The sequence below is a fragment of the Amblyraja radiata genome, chromosome 22 (assembly GCF_010909765.2).
Source record: "Amblyraja radiata isolate CabotCenter1 chromosome 22, sAmbRad1.1.pri, whole genome shotgun sequence".
Taxonomy (NCBI): domain Eukaryota; kingdom Metazoa; phylum Chordata; class Chondrichthyes; order Rajiformes; family Rajidae; genus Amblyraja; species Amblyraja radiata.
The window spans coordinates 38,481,947-38,498,989 of NC_045977.1; the positions used below are offsets into that span (position 1 = coordinate 38,481,947).

At 46.7% G+C, this 17,043-nt stretch overlaps 1 protein-coding gene across 1 annotated transcript in view; it reads left to right on the plus strand.

Annotated features, from left to right (window-relative positions):
- Window positions 1-379: 379 nt before the first annotated feature.
- The window catches only part of fscn1 (fascin actin-bundling protein 1), a 36,822-nt gene continuing 20,158 nt past the window's right edge, over window positions 380-17,043 (plus strand). The window contains exon 1 of the mRNA XM_033041103.1: window positions 380-1,426. Within this exon, the coding sequence (XP_032896994.1) occupies window positions 604-1,426 (823 nt within the window). The 5' untranslated portion in view covers window positions 380-603. The remainder of the gene's footprint in view (window positions 1,427-17,043) is intronic.

The window sequence follows — 17,043 nt, forward strand, 5'->3', positions numbered from 1 at the left end:
GACTTAGATCCTTTATTTGTCATTCAGACCTTTCGGTCTGAACGAAATGTCGTTCCCTGCAGCCATACATGTAATAATAAACAACAAAACATACAATAAACACAAATTAACATCCACCACAGTGAGTTCACCAGGCACCTCCTCACTGTGGTGGAGGCAAAAATCTTAGGGTAGCTGTCTATTCCCTCCTCTTCTCCCTCTGCGCTGAGGCGATACCCCACCGGTAAGGCAGTCCCGCGGGTCACCGAGCTCCTCGTATGTGTATGTGACGAGTAAACTTGACTTGGATGAAGGGATGAATGAAGATCTAGGTAGGAGCAGAGACTGGGCGGTCTGTAGCACTGGCGCCGCCCGCCCGCTCTACGTCAGGCGCGGTATAAGAGCGGTGGAGGCGGCAACGCCAGCCCTGGCGGTGGAGGTCGCATCACGTCCCCATTCCATCGTGGTGTTGCTTGGAGCGGGGGGTCTGCAGACGAACAAAGGCAGGCAGGCGGACCGAGCACATACCGCCACATAAACATCTCAAGAGGCTGAAACGAAAGTGTCCCCGGGGCCGCCCAGACCTTCTCCACTCAACATCTCGTTGTTCCCCTCACCATCATCATGCCGTCCAACGACAACAGCCACCGCTTGCAGATCCAGTTCGGCCTCATCAACTGCGGCAAGAAGTATCTGACGGCCGAGGCTTTCGGCTTCAAGATCAACGCTTCGGCCAGCACCATGAAGAAGAAGCAGATCTGGACCCTGGAGCAGAAGGGCGAGGAAACCAGCGCCGTCTTCCTCAAGAGCCACCTCGGGAGGTACCTGGCGGCTGACAAGGACGGCAAGGTGTCGTGCGACAGCGAGGAGCCGGCGGATGACTGCCGCTTCCTCATCGTAGCCCACGACGATGGCCGCTGGTCACTCCAGTCCGAGCCCCACCGTCGCTACTTCGGCGGCACCGAGGACCGCATCCTGTGCTTCGCCCAGACCATCTCTGCGGCCGAGAAGTGGAGCCTCCACATCGCCATGCACCCTCAGGCCAACATCTTCAGCGTGACCAGGAAGAGGTACGCTCACCTCAGCAGCCCCAAGGACGAGATCGCCATCGACCGGGACTGTCCCTGGGGGCTGGACTCGCTCATCACCTTGGTCTTCCAAGACCAGAAATACAGCGTGCAGACCAGCGACAACCGCCTGCTCCGCAGCGACGGGCAACTGGTGGACAGGCCCGAGCCGGCCACCGGCTACACCCTGGAGTTCAGGTCCGGCAAGGTGGCCTTCCGGGACAGCGAAGGCAAGTACCTGGCTCCCTCCGGCCCCACCGGCACCATGAAGTCCGGCAAGAGCACCAAGGTGAACAAGGACGAGCTCTTCGTGCTGGAGCAGAGCTACCCACAGGTGGTCCTCATGGCTGCCAATGGCAGAAACGTCTCCATCCGCCAAGGTAAAAACAAAATTCAATATTGTATATCGTAGAAGAAATCCACCTTGTCTTGGTTCTTGGTTTCTCGGTCCTCCAAAATATTCCAAATGGAATTTAAACTGGAGGGAGGTGAAGGGAGGGCTTAAGCCAGAGAGGGTTATTGGGAAGAAAGAGCTACTTTAAATTTAGTTGCATCTGGTTGGGTTGACTGTCGTTGGTAGACTGGACTTTTGCTGCCTCTCCCTCCCTCCCCCCCCCGCACCCCCATCCCCACCCCCACCCACCAGGAACCATTGTGTGTGGGGGGGGGGGGGGAATGTTTTTATGTTTACTGGTAAATGGTGGGTCTTATCTTTATCTGTGTGCTGCAATGGCAAGTCAAATTTCACTACACCAATTGGTGTATGTGATAATAAATGTCATTTGTATCCTTAAAGTGCTGGAGAAACTCAGCGGGTGCAGCAGCATCAAAGGAGCGAAGGAAATAGGCAACGTTTCGGGCCGAAACCCTGAAGGAAATAGGCAACGTTTCCTATTTCCTTCGCTCCATAGATGCTGCTGCACCCGCTGAGTTGCCCATTTCCTTCGCTCCATAGATGCTGCTGCACCCGCTGAGTTTCTCCAATACTTTTGTCTACGTTCGATTTTCCAGCATCTGCAGTTCATTCTTAAACACATCCATCTTAGCGTTGATGTGATCAAAATTTCAATATGCCAAAGAAGAGACAATAATCATACTTTTAAGACAATAGGTGAGAAATAGGCAGAGAATTCCACAGACTCACAACTCTGTGTGTGAAAAAGCATTTTGAAGAAGGGTCTCGACCCATTCCTTCTCTCCAGAGATGCTGCCTGTCCTGCTGAAGTGACTCCAGCAATTCCTCTGTTTAAACCAGCATCTGCAGTTCCTTCCAATCATATTTTTCCACATTTTGCTAGTGGCCGGCTATTGGCAGTTATAAAACATTATCAAAGTAGTTCTAATTCACTGCAACACAACGCCACATCAGCCATGATCACAATGAATGGTGGTGCAGGCTCGAACGGCCGAATGGCCTCCCCCTGCACCTATTTTCTACGTTTCCATGACACGTGACTAAAATGAGTAGTGAGAAGAAACTGCAGATGCTGGTTCACACTGAAGACAGACACAAAATGCCTCAGTCTGAAGAAGGGTCTCGAACCCATTCATTCATTCATTCTCAACAGAGATGCTGCCTGTCCCACAGAGTTACTCCAGCATTTTGTGTCTGTCTTTAATCTTTAAAGATATGGGTTAATGCCAGGACTGACTGGGTGGATGATTCCCACAATCCCTTCTCCAGTCTACGGAGGAGCCTCCTAAACCGAGAATATACGATCCATGTGTTTAAAAAAAAAAACAGTGCTGGAGTAACTCAGAGAGCGAGTTAGTTACTCCAACACTTTGCGTCTATTTTGTTGTGAACCAGCATCACTCAGTTCCTTGTGCCTCCAATATATGATCCACTTATGATGCATTGATGGTGGGAGAGTGTGTTTTCTCCCCGCGCCGCTATACAGTGCATACCGTTTTTTTAAATGCATTTTAATAAATTTGATACTGAAATGAAGCCTGTTAAATCTCAACAGGTCCCGCCCTACTAAGCAACTAACTGCATGCTGAAATTCGCCTAGCTAATTTTATTGAGGTGTTCTTTCTCTCCCCCCCCCCCTCCCCCCCTCCACCTACTCTGGAGAACTGTCCCGAGCTACAACGTCACCCACCTTTTTTCTCCAGAGATGCTGCATGACCCACTGAGTCACTCCAGCATTTTGTGTCTGTTCCCTATCATTGCCAGGTTTTCTCGTACCCCACCTCTTCTCCGCCCCCCCCCCCCACAAGAACCCCAACCCAAAACATCACCTATCAGTACTCCAGAGATGCTGCCTGACCAGCTGAGTGACTCCAGTATTTTTTTAAAAGTTTAATATATCATCACCATCGACGAAATGTGTTTCCTTCCCCCAAGATATCAAGAATTCCAGATGTCCACATTGCCTGTGGTTGTATTGCTCAGTTGGAAGAGCTTCAGCAATATGGCTCCTATGTTTCTTTCCAATGCAGATCTTTTTGGGGTTGTTGGGAAAGGTCAGTTGCCTCGACACCATCTTGTTGATTTACAAGACCTCCCCGAGTAAAACAAGATCCTATTGTATGCAATGTGTGTTATGATAACTTGTTGTAAGTGTGCAGAAGGCTTGCACGCAACAGTTTCATCCCCCCAGCATAATATATAAGGGAGGGGAGGGAGGGGGCTATTAAACGAGGTCTCTTTGCAGCTGCCCACGATTGCTTTGTCCCTGCATTGAGCAGCGAACAATCCCAAAATGTACTTGCCAGCGCCCCAACCCCCCCCCCCCCCCCCACCACCGTTTTTGAGGGTGGGCGTGGAATAAAAGGGCTTCCAAAACGCAAACCGTCTGAGCATATCCCCGGTGGCAACGCCTGCAGAATTCTTTAATGCACACATTCTCTCCGCATGCATTACAAAACCTTGATGCTGAAACGCATCCCGTTAACGGTATTTGTAACGCGGTCCGGAAAACGAGTTTAAAACAAAATCTCAATGGGTTCCGCCTTGGTAAATAAACTGCATGCTGAAATCCGTCCAGCTAATTGGTTTCATTTTAAAGAGGTGCCATGTAACACATTTGGCATGCCACGCAACAAAGGGACTGTGCTTGTGCTTTGGGTACAAGTCGTGGAGGCTGAGATACAAAGGGGCGCTCCCGCATCTCCTGCCCTTTGAATTAAACTGCTCCCCCCCCCCTTTTTTTTTTTACTAAGCGATGCTCATTTACAAACCCCTTTCAGCCGTGCAAAAGGGGAGGGGGGAGGAAAACCGACGCGATCTCTCGCCCGTCAATAGCGAACAAAACCAGATGTGTTATTTGAGCTCTTAAATGAAGTATTTTGTTGCTGCCTGTTTCGGGTCTGCATGAAATCAGCATTAATATACAACATTTCATTGCGTTTCTGCAAAAAATAAAATAAAATCCAGTCTCCCGTTTATGAATATGCCTTCACGATTCAATATTCACGATCAGATTAGCTTTCATTGTCATTTCACGAACCCATGTTTTTGGTTCCCCCCCCCCCCCCCCCCCCCCCCCTTATTTTTTAATATGGGTTTAGTATTGTTTTCCTCAAATGTAATAATTCAATCGTTTTTCAAATTCAGGAAAACAATGACATTTGTATTTAAGGTAAGCAAGCTGGAGTAATTCAGCAGGTCAGATAGCATCTCTGGAGAAAAGGAATAGGTGATGTTTCGGGTCGAGGGTCTTCAGTCTGAAGAAGGGTCTCAACCTGAACCGTCGCCTATTCCTTTTCGCCAGAGCTGCTGACCCGCTGAGTTACTTCAGCTTTTTGTGTCTTATCTTCGGTGTAAACCAGCATCTGCAGTTCCTTCCTACACGCCTCTGCTTACTGGTGGGTTTTCTGAGGATGCTCCAGTTTCTTCCCACATTGCGAAGATGTGCCTGTTTATAGGTTAATTGACCTCTGTAAACTGCCCTTAGTGTGTAGAGAGTGGAAATTTCTGAATTTTCTCTGCAGAAAGAGCTTCCATGACTTTGGTATCTTGAGGCTACAGGAGTCCATCCTGGCTCTGAATGTTAGCTGTGGGCACACAGAACATCACAGCAACAGGCCCTTTGGCCCACAATACCTATCCCCAACATCATGCTAAAATAAACTAATCTCCTCTGCAACATGTGATCCATATCCCTCTACTTCCTGCATATCCATGTGTCTATCTAATAATATCACCATTGTATTTATGTTGATCGCCATCCCTGGCAGCATGTTCCAGACACCCACCACTCTGTACAAAACAAAAACTTTCCCCACATATCTCCTCTGACCAGAAAACAATGCCTTCTACTCTTTAACATTCCTCCCTGGTCAAAAGGTTCTGTCTGTCCACTTGTGTTGTAAATGCCTTTCATACTGTGATGTACTTCTATAAGGTCTTCCATCAACCTCAAATGCTTTGGAGAAAGCAATCCAAGTTAGTCCATAATGTGTAGCAAAGAGCTGCAGTTGCTGGTTTAAATCCAAGGTAGACACAAAGTGCTGGAGTAACTCAGCGGGACAGGAGAGAAGAAACACTTTTTCTCACAGAGAGTTGTGAGTCTGTGGAATTCTCTGCCTCAGAGGGCGGTGGAGGCAGGTTCTCTGGATAATTTCAAGAGACAGCTGGATAGGGTGCTTAAAGATAGCGGAGTCAGGGGATATGGGGGAAAGGCAGGAACGGGGTATTGATTGGGGATGATCAACCATGATCACATTGAATGGCGGTGCTGGCTCGAAGGGCCGAATGGCCTACTCCTGCACTTATTGTCTATTGAGTCCCGAAACGTCACCCATTCCTTCTCTCCGGAGATGCTGCCTGTCCCGTTGAGTTACTCCAGCATTTTGTGTCTATCTAAGTTAGCCCAACCTCTGCCTTCCAAACTGTCCAGCATTCTGATAAGCCTTCCGTCACCTACTTCAAAGCCTCACATCCTTCCTGTCATAGGGCAACCAGAACTGAACGCAATACTCCAAACGTGGCCTAACCAAAGATTTATAGAGCTACAACGTGACTTCCTGACTCTTATACTCCAGACCCATAACAGTAAACATGCCATATTCCTGCCCACCATAGTCGAGCAACAGGAAACATAAAAGGTTGATAAGTGTATTTGAATTAGAAGGGCAGTCCAGAACCAGGGGCCACAGGTTAAGAATAAGGGGTAAGCCATTTAGAACGGAGATGAGGAAACACTTTTTCACACAGAGAGTTGTGAGTCTGTGGCATTCTCTGCCTCAGAGGGCGGTGGAGGCTGGTTCTTTGGATACGTTCAAGAGAGAGCTAGATAGGGCTCTTAAAGATAGCGGAGTCAGGGGATATGGGGAGAAGGCAGGAACGGGGTACTGATTATGGATGATCAGCCATGATCACATTGAAACATAGAAACATAGAAAATAGGTGCAGGAGTAGGCCATTCGGCCCTTCGAGCCTGCACCGCCATTCAATATGATCATGGCTGATCATCCAACTCAGTATCCTGTACCTGCCTTCTCTCCATACCCCCTGATCCCTTTAGCAACAAGGGCCACATCCAACTCCCTCTTAAATATAGCCAATGAACTGGCCTCAACTACCTTCTGTGGCAGAGAATTCCAGAGATTCACCACTCTCTGTGTGAAAAATGTTTTCCTCATCTCGGTCCTAAAAGATTTCCCCCTTATCCTTAAACTGTGACCCCTTGTTCTGGACTTTCCCAACATTGGGAACAATCTTCCTGCATCTAGCCTGTCCAACCCCTTAAGAATTTTGTAAGTTTCTATAAGATCCCCCCTCAATTTTCTAAATTCTAGCGAGTACAAGCCGAGTCTATCCAGTCTGAATGGCTGGCCCGAAGGACCGAATGGCCTACTCCTGCACCTATTGTCTATAGGCAGAGATGTTTGGAATGAATTCAAATCAAAGGTATCAAAGTATCAAAGGTATTTTATTGGTCACATTCACATACACCTCGGTGTAGTGAAGTGAAATGCTTCTTGCCATTTTGCAGCACATAAAGAAGGAATACAGACATAACATTAATAAGAGTTTTAAACATAAAGAACATCCCCCCACAATGGTTCCCATTATGAGGGGAGGCACAAAGTCCAGTCCCCAACCCCAGTTCACCCATAGTCGGGCCTATTAAGGCCTCCACAGTTGCCTCTACGGAGGCCCGATGTTCCAGGCCGTTCTCGCCGGGTGATGTTGCTCCGGCGTCGGGAGAGTCCTCTCAGCAGCTTGGGAACCCTGGAATGGCCGCTTCCGTACTGGAGGCCGCGGCTTCCAAAGCCAACAAGGCCGCGCCAGTTGGAGCTCCACAACTGGCGATCTCATCTAGAGATCCCAGGCTCCCGGTGTAAAGTTCAGCGCCGCCGCCCGCAGCTGGTCGCTCCACAGTCCCGCAGCTCCGCGATGTTTTCCTCGGCGATCTTCAGCTCACCGGAGTTCCACCGCGGCGACCCGGGCAAGGCATCGCCCGCTCTGCTCCGTGATAGCGCTCCAGCGCTGTGCCGCCGCCGAAGCCGAGGTTCTGGGCGGTCCCCGACAGGAAACGCCGCTCCAGGCCCGCTGGTAGGCCGCGAGGACGGGTCGAAGCTGCAGCCCGGAGAAAAGCTGCCTCTCCGACCAGGTAGGGACCCTGAAAGGTAGTTTCCCCCTTCCCCCCCCCCCCACCCCCCACATTAAAAAGTCTAGACCTCCAAACAAAACACTTAACTAACTAAAATAAAAAATAAAGAGATGAAGAGCCGTGCACAGGACAGCGTCCCCTAAATATTCTGGCCCAAGAGAAATAAGGGCACAGTCATCAGTATTGGTGATGAAAAGTGCTAATGCTTGGATATATAAGACTGGAGGATGACACAGTTAAAATGAAACGAGGAATTTAAGAACGGAAGGGTTTCTGAAGAAGGGTTTCGGCCCGAAACGTCACCTATTTCCTTCGCTCCATAGATGCTGCTGCACCCGCTGAGTTTCTCCAGCATTTTTGTGTACCTTCGATTTTCCAGCATCTGCAGTTCCTTCTTGAACAATTTAAGAAGAGAAGCAGGATTGACCACTTGACCATTATGCCTGCTCCTTAGTTCAAGAAGTTCATTGACCTTGTACCTTTGTGCCAACTTCTTCCAGTAACCCCATATCAAAGATTCTCTCAATGCAAACCTTGGTGACATTTGTCTCTAGTCTCCTATATCAATGTGTCTCTTAGTCTATCTTTACTTGGTGACTGCACCTCCACAGTGAAGAAGAATATCTATCATACATTTAAATGATCATCTTGTTTTTTCTGAATCAAAACAGTAGCAGGGTATTACCAGGTACACAAAAATGCTGGAGAAACTCAGCGGGTGCAGCAGCATCTATGGAGCGAAGGAGATAGGCAACGTTTCGGGCCGAAACGTTGCCTATCTCCTTCGCTGCATAGATGCTGCTGCACCCGCTGAGTTTCTCCAGCATTTTTGTCTACCTTCGATTTTCCAGCATCTGCAGTTCCTTCTTAAACAGGATATTTAAATGTTACAGTGAAGTCACTGTTCACTCTTCAATACTTGAAAGACAATGTTGGCTTAATTATGACAAAATTACTATTCCAACAGTTAACTGCCATTTCATTACATTTCACAAAAAGGTATATTTTGGCAGGGAGACCAGTCCTGTACATAACATTCGGGATGTAGCCTCACCCATGTGCTATATAATTAGAACAAGATGTCTGGTGTATTGAAATCTTGAAATAAAGGACTGTATTTCCTGAAATAGACACAAAGTGCTGGAGTAACTCTGCTGGTCAGGCAGCATCCTTGGAGAAAAAGGATGGGTGATGTTTTCAGCTGGGACCCCTCTTGAAGGGGGTGGGAGCAGCTGATGGTGGGAAAAGACCAGGACCACTTGGAGCCAGTCCTGATATTCTCACGCCTCTGGCTTTTCATCTCTTTTCAACATTTCAATGAGTGTGCCAGACTTGATGTTGAGAGAAGGCAGGAACGGGGTACTGATTGGGGATGATCAGCCCTGATCACATTGAATGGCGGTGCTGGCTCGAAGGGCCAAATGGCCTACTCCACCAATACTTATCTGCCTGCACATAATCGATATCCCTCCGATCCCTGCATCTCCATGTGTCTATCCAAAAAATCACTTAAAGTGCCACTATCATATCTTCATCAAACGCTACCTCTGGCAGCGCGTTCCAGCAACACATCATCCTCTGTGTGTAAAGAAACAACTTGCTCTGCGCATCTCCTTTGAACGTTGCCCCGTTCACTTTAAAGATATGCCCTCGAGTATTTCGATTTTTCCATGTTGACTGTCTACCCTATCTATGCCATCTACTTCTATCACACGCTTCTGGTGATCCAGGGAAAACAATTGCAAGTCTGTCCAACCTCTGATTGCACCCAATCCCCCCCATATCCAGGCAGTGTGGCAATTTTTATAGAAGGCTGCAAATAGTTCATATCAACAAGTATCAATTCTGATTTGGGGAATTAATCTTGCAAGATTTTCCCCGCTCTGGATGTCGTCCTGTTCTGTATTATCTGTCTCCCCCATTTCCTAAATGCTCCCCGATTTACGATGCTTCGATATTACGATTGGCAAACGCTGGGCAACGGCAGCGAGCCGCACGTCGCTTCGCGATCGACTACGCGATCGCATTGTATAAAATGCGTTTTCAACTTGCGATATTTTTGGTTTACGATGGGTTTATCAGAACGTAACCACATCTTGGCTCGAGGATTAGCTGTAGTTACATTTGCTGCTTTCCAATTTAGAGACACCATTCAGAAACTGTAGAATTTTGGAAGATAACAATGACTGCACTTATTGTCCCCACATCCATCGCCTTAAAAACTCTTAGCCGGGCCAGAAATTTGACGGAGCTGAGCCTGTACTCGCTGGAGTTCCGAAGGATGGGGCTGGGACCACATTGAAATTTCCTGAATAGTGAAAGGTCTGGCTAGAGTGGATGTGGAGAGGATGTTTCCACTAGTGGGAGAGTCTAGGACCAGAGCCCATAGCTTCAGAATGAAAGGACGTACCTTTAGAAAGGAGATGAGGAGGAATCATTTTAGTTAGAGGGTGGTGAATCTGTGGAATTCATTGCCACAGATGGCTGTGGAGGCCACCAATGGATATTTTTAAGACGGAGATTGACAGATTCTTGATTGGCATGGGTGTCAGGGGTTATGGGGAGAAGGCAGAAGAATGAGGATGAGAGGGAGAGATAGATCAGCCAAGATTGAATGGCGGAGTAGACGTGACTGGTTGAATGGCCAAATGCTGCTCCTTCACATGTTCTTGTTTATGGTCGACCTCCAGTTCTCAATTCCTGCCACATTTTCCATCTTCCTACCATAAAGGAATGCACAAAATGTTTGTTTAATTTCTCTCTTGCCATTTTTCCCTTCCTTCTACCTTGCTTTGTATGAAAACTTGTGCTAATCTTGAATTCTTTGGGCATCTACACAAGTTCACAGCCTGTTTTCCTCCCCCCACACTAACTTACTGCAGAATGCCTCTCTCCCACATCAATGCATTTTCCACCTCTGAATTCCGAAGAATTTTCCCCACAGTGAGAGCCCCCTTTTTGGCAACAATATGCACAATTTCCTTTTGATCCAAGACTATTTTAAGCAAAGAAAAAACTCGAACTGCTGAAGGAATTCCGCGGGTTGACAACAATTTGTTTCTGGCTCCAGATTCCAGCATCTGCAGTCTCCTTGTCTCCATTATGTTATTTTAAGTTCTCTTTAACAGTAGCAGCTGAGCCACTTTTCCTGTTACGTTTTTAACCTTGGAATACTACGTCTTTTTAAATATTAGCCATTTTCACACATTTTAATGTATTTTCTCAGTCCACCACAATAGCCAACTCTTTATTCTGATTTTTAAAACACTGGTTTCAGGTGGAAATAAAATATCAGACCACTGTTCCTAAAAGTCTCCTTAACCACCAGGTTTATCAACCAACCTTTTCTTGGTGTACTTTATGCGTTCCTCAACACACTGATCTCGAAAGCCATTTATAGACAATGGACAATAGGTGCAGGAGTAGAGGCCATTTGGCCCTTCGAGCCAGCACCACCATTCAATGTGATCATGGCTGATCATCCCCAATCAGTACCCCGTTCCTGCCTTCTCCCCATATCCCCTGACTCCGCTAATATTAAGAGCCCTATCTAGCTCTCTCTTGAAAGCATCCAGAGAACCTGCCTCCACTGCCCTCTGAGGCAGAGGATTCCACAGACTCACCACTCTCTGTGAGAAAAAGTGTTTCCTCGTCTCCGTTCTAAATGGCTTACTCCTTATTCTTAAACTGTGGCCCCCGGTTCTGGACTCCCCCAACATCGGGAACATGTTTCCTGCCTCTAGCGTGTCCAAGCCCTTTATAATCTTATGTTGCAATAAGATACCCTCTCATCCTTCTAAATCCCAGAGTGTATCACTCATGAACTTAACCGCTGCCTTAAGTATTCAAGGACTCTGCTTCCATCAGCCTTCAGAGGGAGGGTCGAAAGCATCACAGCCCTAATTTTCTGTCTGGAGTAAGTCAACCACTGGTTCTAAATTTTCCCCATAAGAAAACATTCGCTCTACATCCTTGTATCATGGCCATGCACGTTAATTAAGTCATCCCTGCTCTTTAAAACGTCAATCAGCCATGATCACATTGAATGGCAGTGCTGGCTCGAAGGGCCAAATGGCCTACTCCTGCACCTATTGTCTATTGTCTATAACATGATAGGTGCTGGAGAATTAATGGTACAAATAAAAATAAATATGTAATCAGATAGAGATTTGCAAAATGACCAGGCTTCATAATTCCAACACTCAGGATGCTTTTAGTCCATTTGTTCAGCAAGAATCTATCAACCACTGCCTTAGAATATTGAAGGACTGTTTCCACCATCCTCAAGTGGAAGAGTCTAAAGATTCATTGGACCCAAAGCAGCGCCTATCCATGTTCTGCAGGCATGGTGCCTGACCCGCTGAGTTACTCCAGCACTTTGTGTCTTGTTTGTACACCAGCGTCTGCAGTTCCTCGGGTCCACACTCCAGGATACTTGATGTTCAGAGGAAAAGGGCAAAGGAGACCAGCGGCCCGTGAATTAACTAATGAAGATGGAGGCAGTGGACAGGAGCACTCACAACTCAAAGTCAAACAGAATAACTTTGTCTGGGGCTATGAAACCGAGAAGGTTGATAGGATTTGTACACAGGTCCCCAAACAGCGATGGCAAGGCCGTGCTATGCAAAAACTAAACAAAAATCAGGAGATTAGAGGTGCGTGTAGCAAGGCAAATACAATGATTAACAGGGCCTTTTATCTACATATAATCAAATGAGGAATTATGAAGCCTGGTCATTTTGCAAATCTCTATCTGATTACATATTTATTTTTATTTGTACCATTAACGGAGATGAGGAAACACTTTTTCACACAGTGAGTGGCGAGTCTGTGGAATTCTCTGCCTCAGAGGGCAGTGGAGGCTGGTTCTCTGGATGCTTTCAAGAGAGAGTTAGATAGAGCTCTTAAAGAATGTGGATGATCAGCCATGATCACAGTGAATGGCGGTGCTGGCTCGAAGGGCCGACTGGCCTACTCCTACATCTATTGCCCGTGTATTTAGAATAAAATCCTTATTAATTTCTCTCTGCTATTTTCCTGCTTTGAAACAATTTTACACAGTCCATTAGAGTCAATGCACCATCCCATCTTTGTTAAAATACACATTTTGCCGGCCTGCGCTGTTGTTAGCGAATCCTCTAATTTCCCAATTTACCCCTCAGATGGGAACAGCCTACCCCTTCCCACTGTTTCTTGTGTGGGAAATTTAGCTCCTCCCTGCCCACCCCCCGTACATCAGACTGAAGGAGGGTTTCGTCCCGAAACGTTGCCTATTTCCTTCGTTCCATCGATGCTGTTCCACCCGCTGAGTTTCTCCAGCACTTTTGTCTACCGTGGAAAATTTAGAACCAGGGGCTATATACTTGAAGCATGAATTTAGGGTTGTGATGCTTTGGCCTCTCCCTCGGAGGGAGTCCCGTCGTTCTTCATGGCCTGAAATAGTACAGGCCATTCAAGTGTAGCTAAATAAACTTCCCAAGACCCTTCCCCTGCTGTGCCAAACAATGACTTCAATCCGACAGAATATTCTCTGCCTTGGATATTCCCCGCTGTTTCATGGATAATGTTGCACTGTGGCACAATGCACTCTGGCTTCAACTTGGGTTTTACTTTCACCATTTGTCCTAGAACTGCTTTGTCTTAAAGTTCAGCAGCAAATGTCTTGCGACACAAGGGCAGAGGGGAGGACTTCTCAAGCCGACTGGAGCCGAACATATTTACTGCACTGGATTCCAGCCAATTTGAATCGTTTATAGCCCATAAATCTATCTTGTCTATAAATTTGGACAAGATTTCTATATTGGACACAAGATGCTGGAGTAACTGAGGGTCAGGCAGCATCTCTGGAGAAAAGGAGGAGGTGACATTTCCGGTTGGAACCCTTCTTCGGACCCGGAATGATTCCAACTCGAAATGTGGCCTATTCCTTTTCTCCAGGGCTGCTGCCTGACCCACTGAGTTACTCCAGCATTTTGTGTCTATATCTTCAGTATAAGCCAGCATCAGCGGTTCCTTACTACATATCTCTATATTGGAAGCAGACCAACAGGTGCTGAGTATATATATTTTTTTTTTTCCTTCGTATGGATATCTTTGGAATTTGTATTAGTTACTCAAGTACCATGTGGTCCAACATGTTCACAGTTGCACTTAGGAATGTGTGTGTAAAGGAATCTTAAGTTGCTTTAATGCATTCTGATGTATATCTTAATATTGAAAGTCACTCCGTACATGTGGCTCCAGTGTGTATTATATATGGGGTGCAGTAAAACAACTGGTTTCTTCATTCATCAAACATGAAGATAAAGCAAGAATGCAGAAATAGGAAACAAAAACATAGAAACATAGAAAATAGGTGCAGGAGTAGGCCATTCGGCCCTTCGAGCCTGCACCGCCATTCAATATGATCATGGCTGATCATCCAACTCAGTATCCTGTACCTGCCTTCTCTCCATTCCCCCTGATCCCTTTAGCCACAAGGGCCACATCTAACTCCCTCTTAAATATAGCCAATGAACTGGCCTCAACTACATTCTGTGGCAGAGAGTTCCACAGATTCACTACTCTCTGTGTAAAAAATGTTTTTCTCATCTCAGTCCTAAAAGATTTCCCCCTTATCCTTAAACTGTGACCCCTTGTTCTGGACTTCCCCAACATCGGGAACAATCTTCCTGCATCTAGCCTGTCCAACCCCTTAAGGAAGCATAGGCCATTTGAGACAGCTCTGCCTTTCACTAAGATCGTGGCCACACACCTGCCCTGGTGCCAGCTTACTGCCCCCCTCCCTAGATTCCATTAATAACCAGAAATCTATTAATTTGTTGCAAATGAATTGGATGACCGAGCCTGTAGGGTATATAGTTCAAAGATTCACCACCCTCCACATGAACAAACTTCTCATCTCGGTACCATTGAGAGCAGCCATAACACTAGCCATTTAAGACATTCGATAGATATCTGGAAAGGAAGAGTGTGGGCCAAATGGGACCAGCTCAGTATACCATGTTGGTTCAACATGGACAATGTGGGCCAAAGGGCCTGTTTCCATGCTGTACAGTCTGACTCTGACAGACTAGGCACATGAGAGAGATAACATTGAAATCTCTGTGTATTTGCTGGACTCAAGTTTACAAATTGACCTACGCATGTATCAATCTTTGCACAAGTTAACTCTGATCACGTAATTTGATTGCTTAACATTTCCAACCTGACATGTCTCATGGACACATTTACCGAGTGTGCAGAGGAAGCTTGAGGTCTACCTCGGAAACTGACCTTTCTGCAAGTACATGACAGGAACTGCTGCTGATGGCTGCTTGCTTGGCTTGAGGTTGCAACTAACTTGGCCTGGATAGAGTGGGTGTGGAGAGGATGTTTCCACTAGTGGGAGAGTCTAGGACCAGATGTCTTAGCCTCAGAATTGAAGGGCGATTCTTTAGGAAGGAGATGAGGAGGAATTTCTTTAGTCAGAGGGTGGTGAATATGAAATTCATTGCCACAGAAGGCTGTGGAGGCCAAGTCAGTGGATATTTTTAAGGCAGAGATGGATAGAAACATAGAAAATGGGTGCAGGAGTAGGCCATTCGGCCCTTCGAGCCTGCACCGCCATTCAATATGATCATGGCTGATCATCCAACTCAGTATCCTGTACCTGTCTTCTCTCCATACCCCCTGATCCCTTTAGCCACAAGGGCCACATCTAACTCCCTCTTAAATATAGCCAATGAACTGGCCTCAACTATCTTCTGTGGCAGAGAATTCCAGAGATTCACCACTCTCTGTGTGAAAAATGTTTTTCTCATCTCAGTCCTAAAAGATTTCCCCCTTATCCTTAAACTGTGACCCCTTGCTCTGGACTTCCCCAACATCGGGAACAATCTTCCTGCATCTAGCCTGTCCAACCCCTTAAGAATTTTGCAAGATAGATAGATTCTCGATTATTACCGGTATCGGGGTTATGGCAGGAGAATGGGGTTATTGGGGGGGGGGGAGAGAGATAGAAGAGATTGAGTAGCAGAATAGACGTGATGGGCCTAATGGTCTACCTCTGCTCCTATCAGTAATGAACTTATGAACATGTGTGATTCATTGAGGTTTGCAAACAAGAATGAAGGCGGATCAAGTGGGGTGAGGGGTGCCGAGAACGAAGGGGGAAACGGGTGGGGGTGGGGGGGGCTGCTGCCACATGTGGTGGCAGACAGTGGAGAGGACTGTTCGGTTAACTTTCTTCTGTGCCAGAAAATGTGGCGACACTTGTGTACCACCCAGGTGGGGTCTGCTGTATGATTTTACCGGCTTGTATGCAGATCAGCATTTTACTGTACCTCGGTACATGTGACAATAACGTATCTGTGAAGTGGCAATATATGTAATCGATAATGTTTTATTATTAGTGTTTTATGTGTCATTCCTAACTCTCACTATGTCATGTTGTCTCTTGCGGGTGGAGCACCAAGGCAAATTCCTTGTATGTGAATACTTGGCCAATGAACTTATTCATATGTGACTATTAATTAGTAGGATAATTGCCCTCTGTAAATTGTCCCTAGTATGTGGGGAATGGATGACAAAAGTAGGATAGCAGAACTAGTATGAACGGGTGATCAATAGTGTAGAGTGGACTGAAGGGTCTGTTTACGTGCTTTATCTCTAAATGAATAATTGTAGTGGCTGTGAATTTGGTTGAGCCAGAGATCAACAGTAGACTTTGAGGTAACAATGGACAATAGGTGCAGGAGTAGGCCATTCGGCCCTTCGAGCCAGCACCGCCATTCAACTTGGCAAGAATGCTTGTTTTAAAGTCAGCCTTTTTTTTTTGTGACTAGTTTTTTTTGTTAGTTGTGTTTTTCTATCTCCCAGACCAGGGGAATCCCACTGTTGCGAGCAAAAGGACTCCAGACTGTACAATTGTCATGTGTGCTGGCAACAGAACAATTGCATTATTCTGACTTGCTGCAGTTTTACCAACCCATCACGGCAATAACACATTGACCAATAAGAAAAGTGTGCTGCAACTGATAGAATACGATTGCTTCAAATTCGGTTTAAGGGCAATGGAATAGGTTTTTAACTGGAAGATAGTGAAGGGGCAAAGACAAGGGCAGAACGGGGGGCACAGCGGTAGGGCTACCACCTCACAGCGCCAGAGACCAAGGTTCGATCCTGACTACGGGTGCTGTCTGTACGGAGTTTGTACGTTCTCCCCGTGATCTGCATGGGTTTTCCCCGGGTGCTCCGGTTACCCCCCACACACTCCAAAGATGTATTTAAGAGGGATATATTTAAGAGGGAGTTAGATGTGGCCCTTGTGCCTAAGGGGATCAGAGAGGGTATGGAGAGAAGGCAGGTACGGGATACTGAGTTGGATGATCAGCCATGATCATATTGAATGGCGGTGCAGGCTCGAAGGGCCGAATGGCCTACTCCTGCAC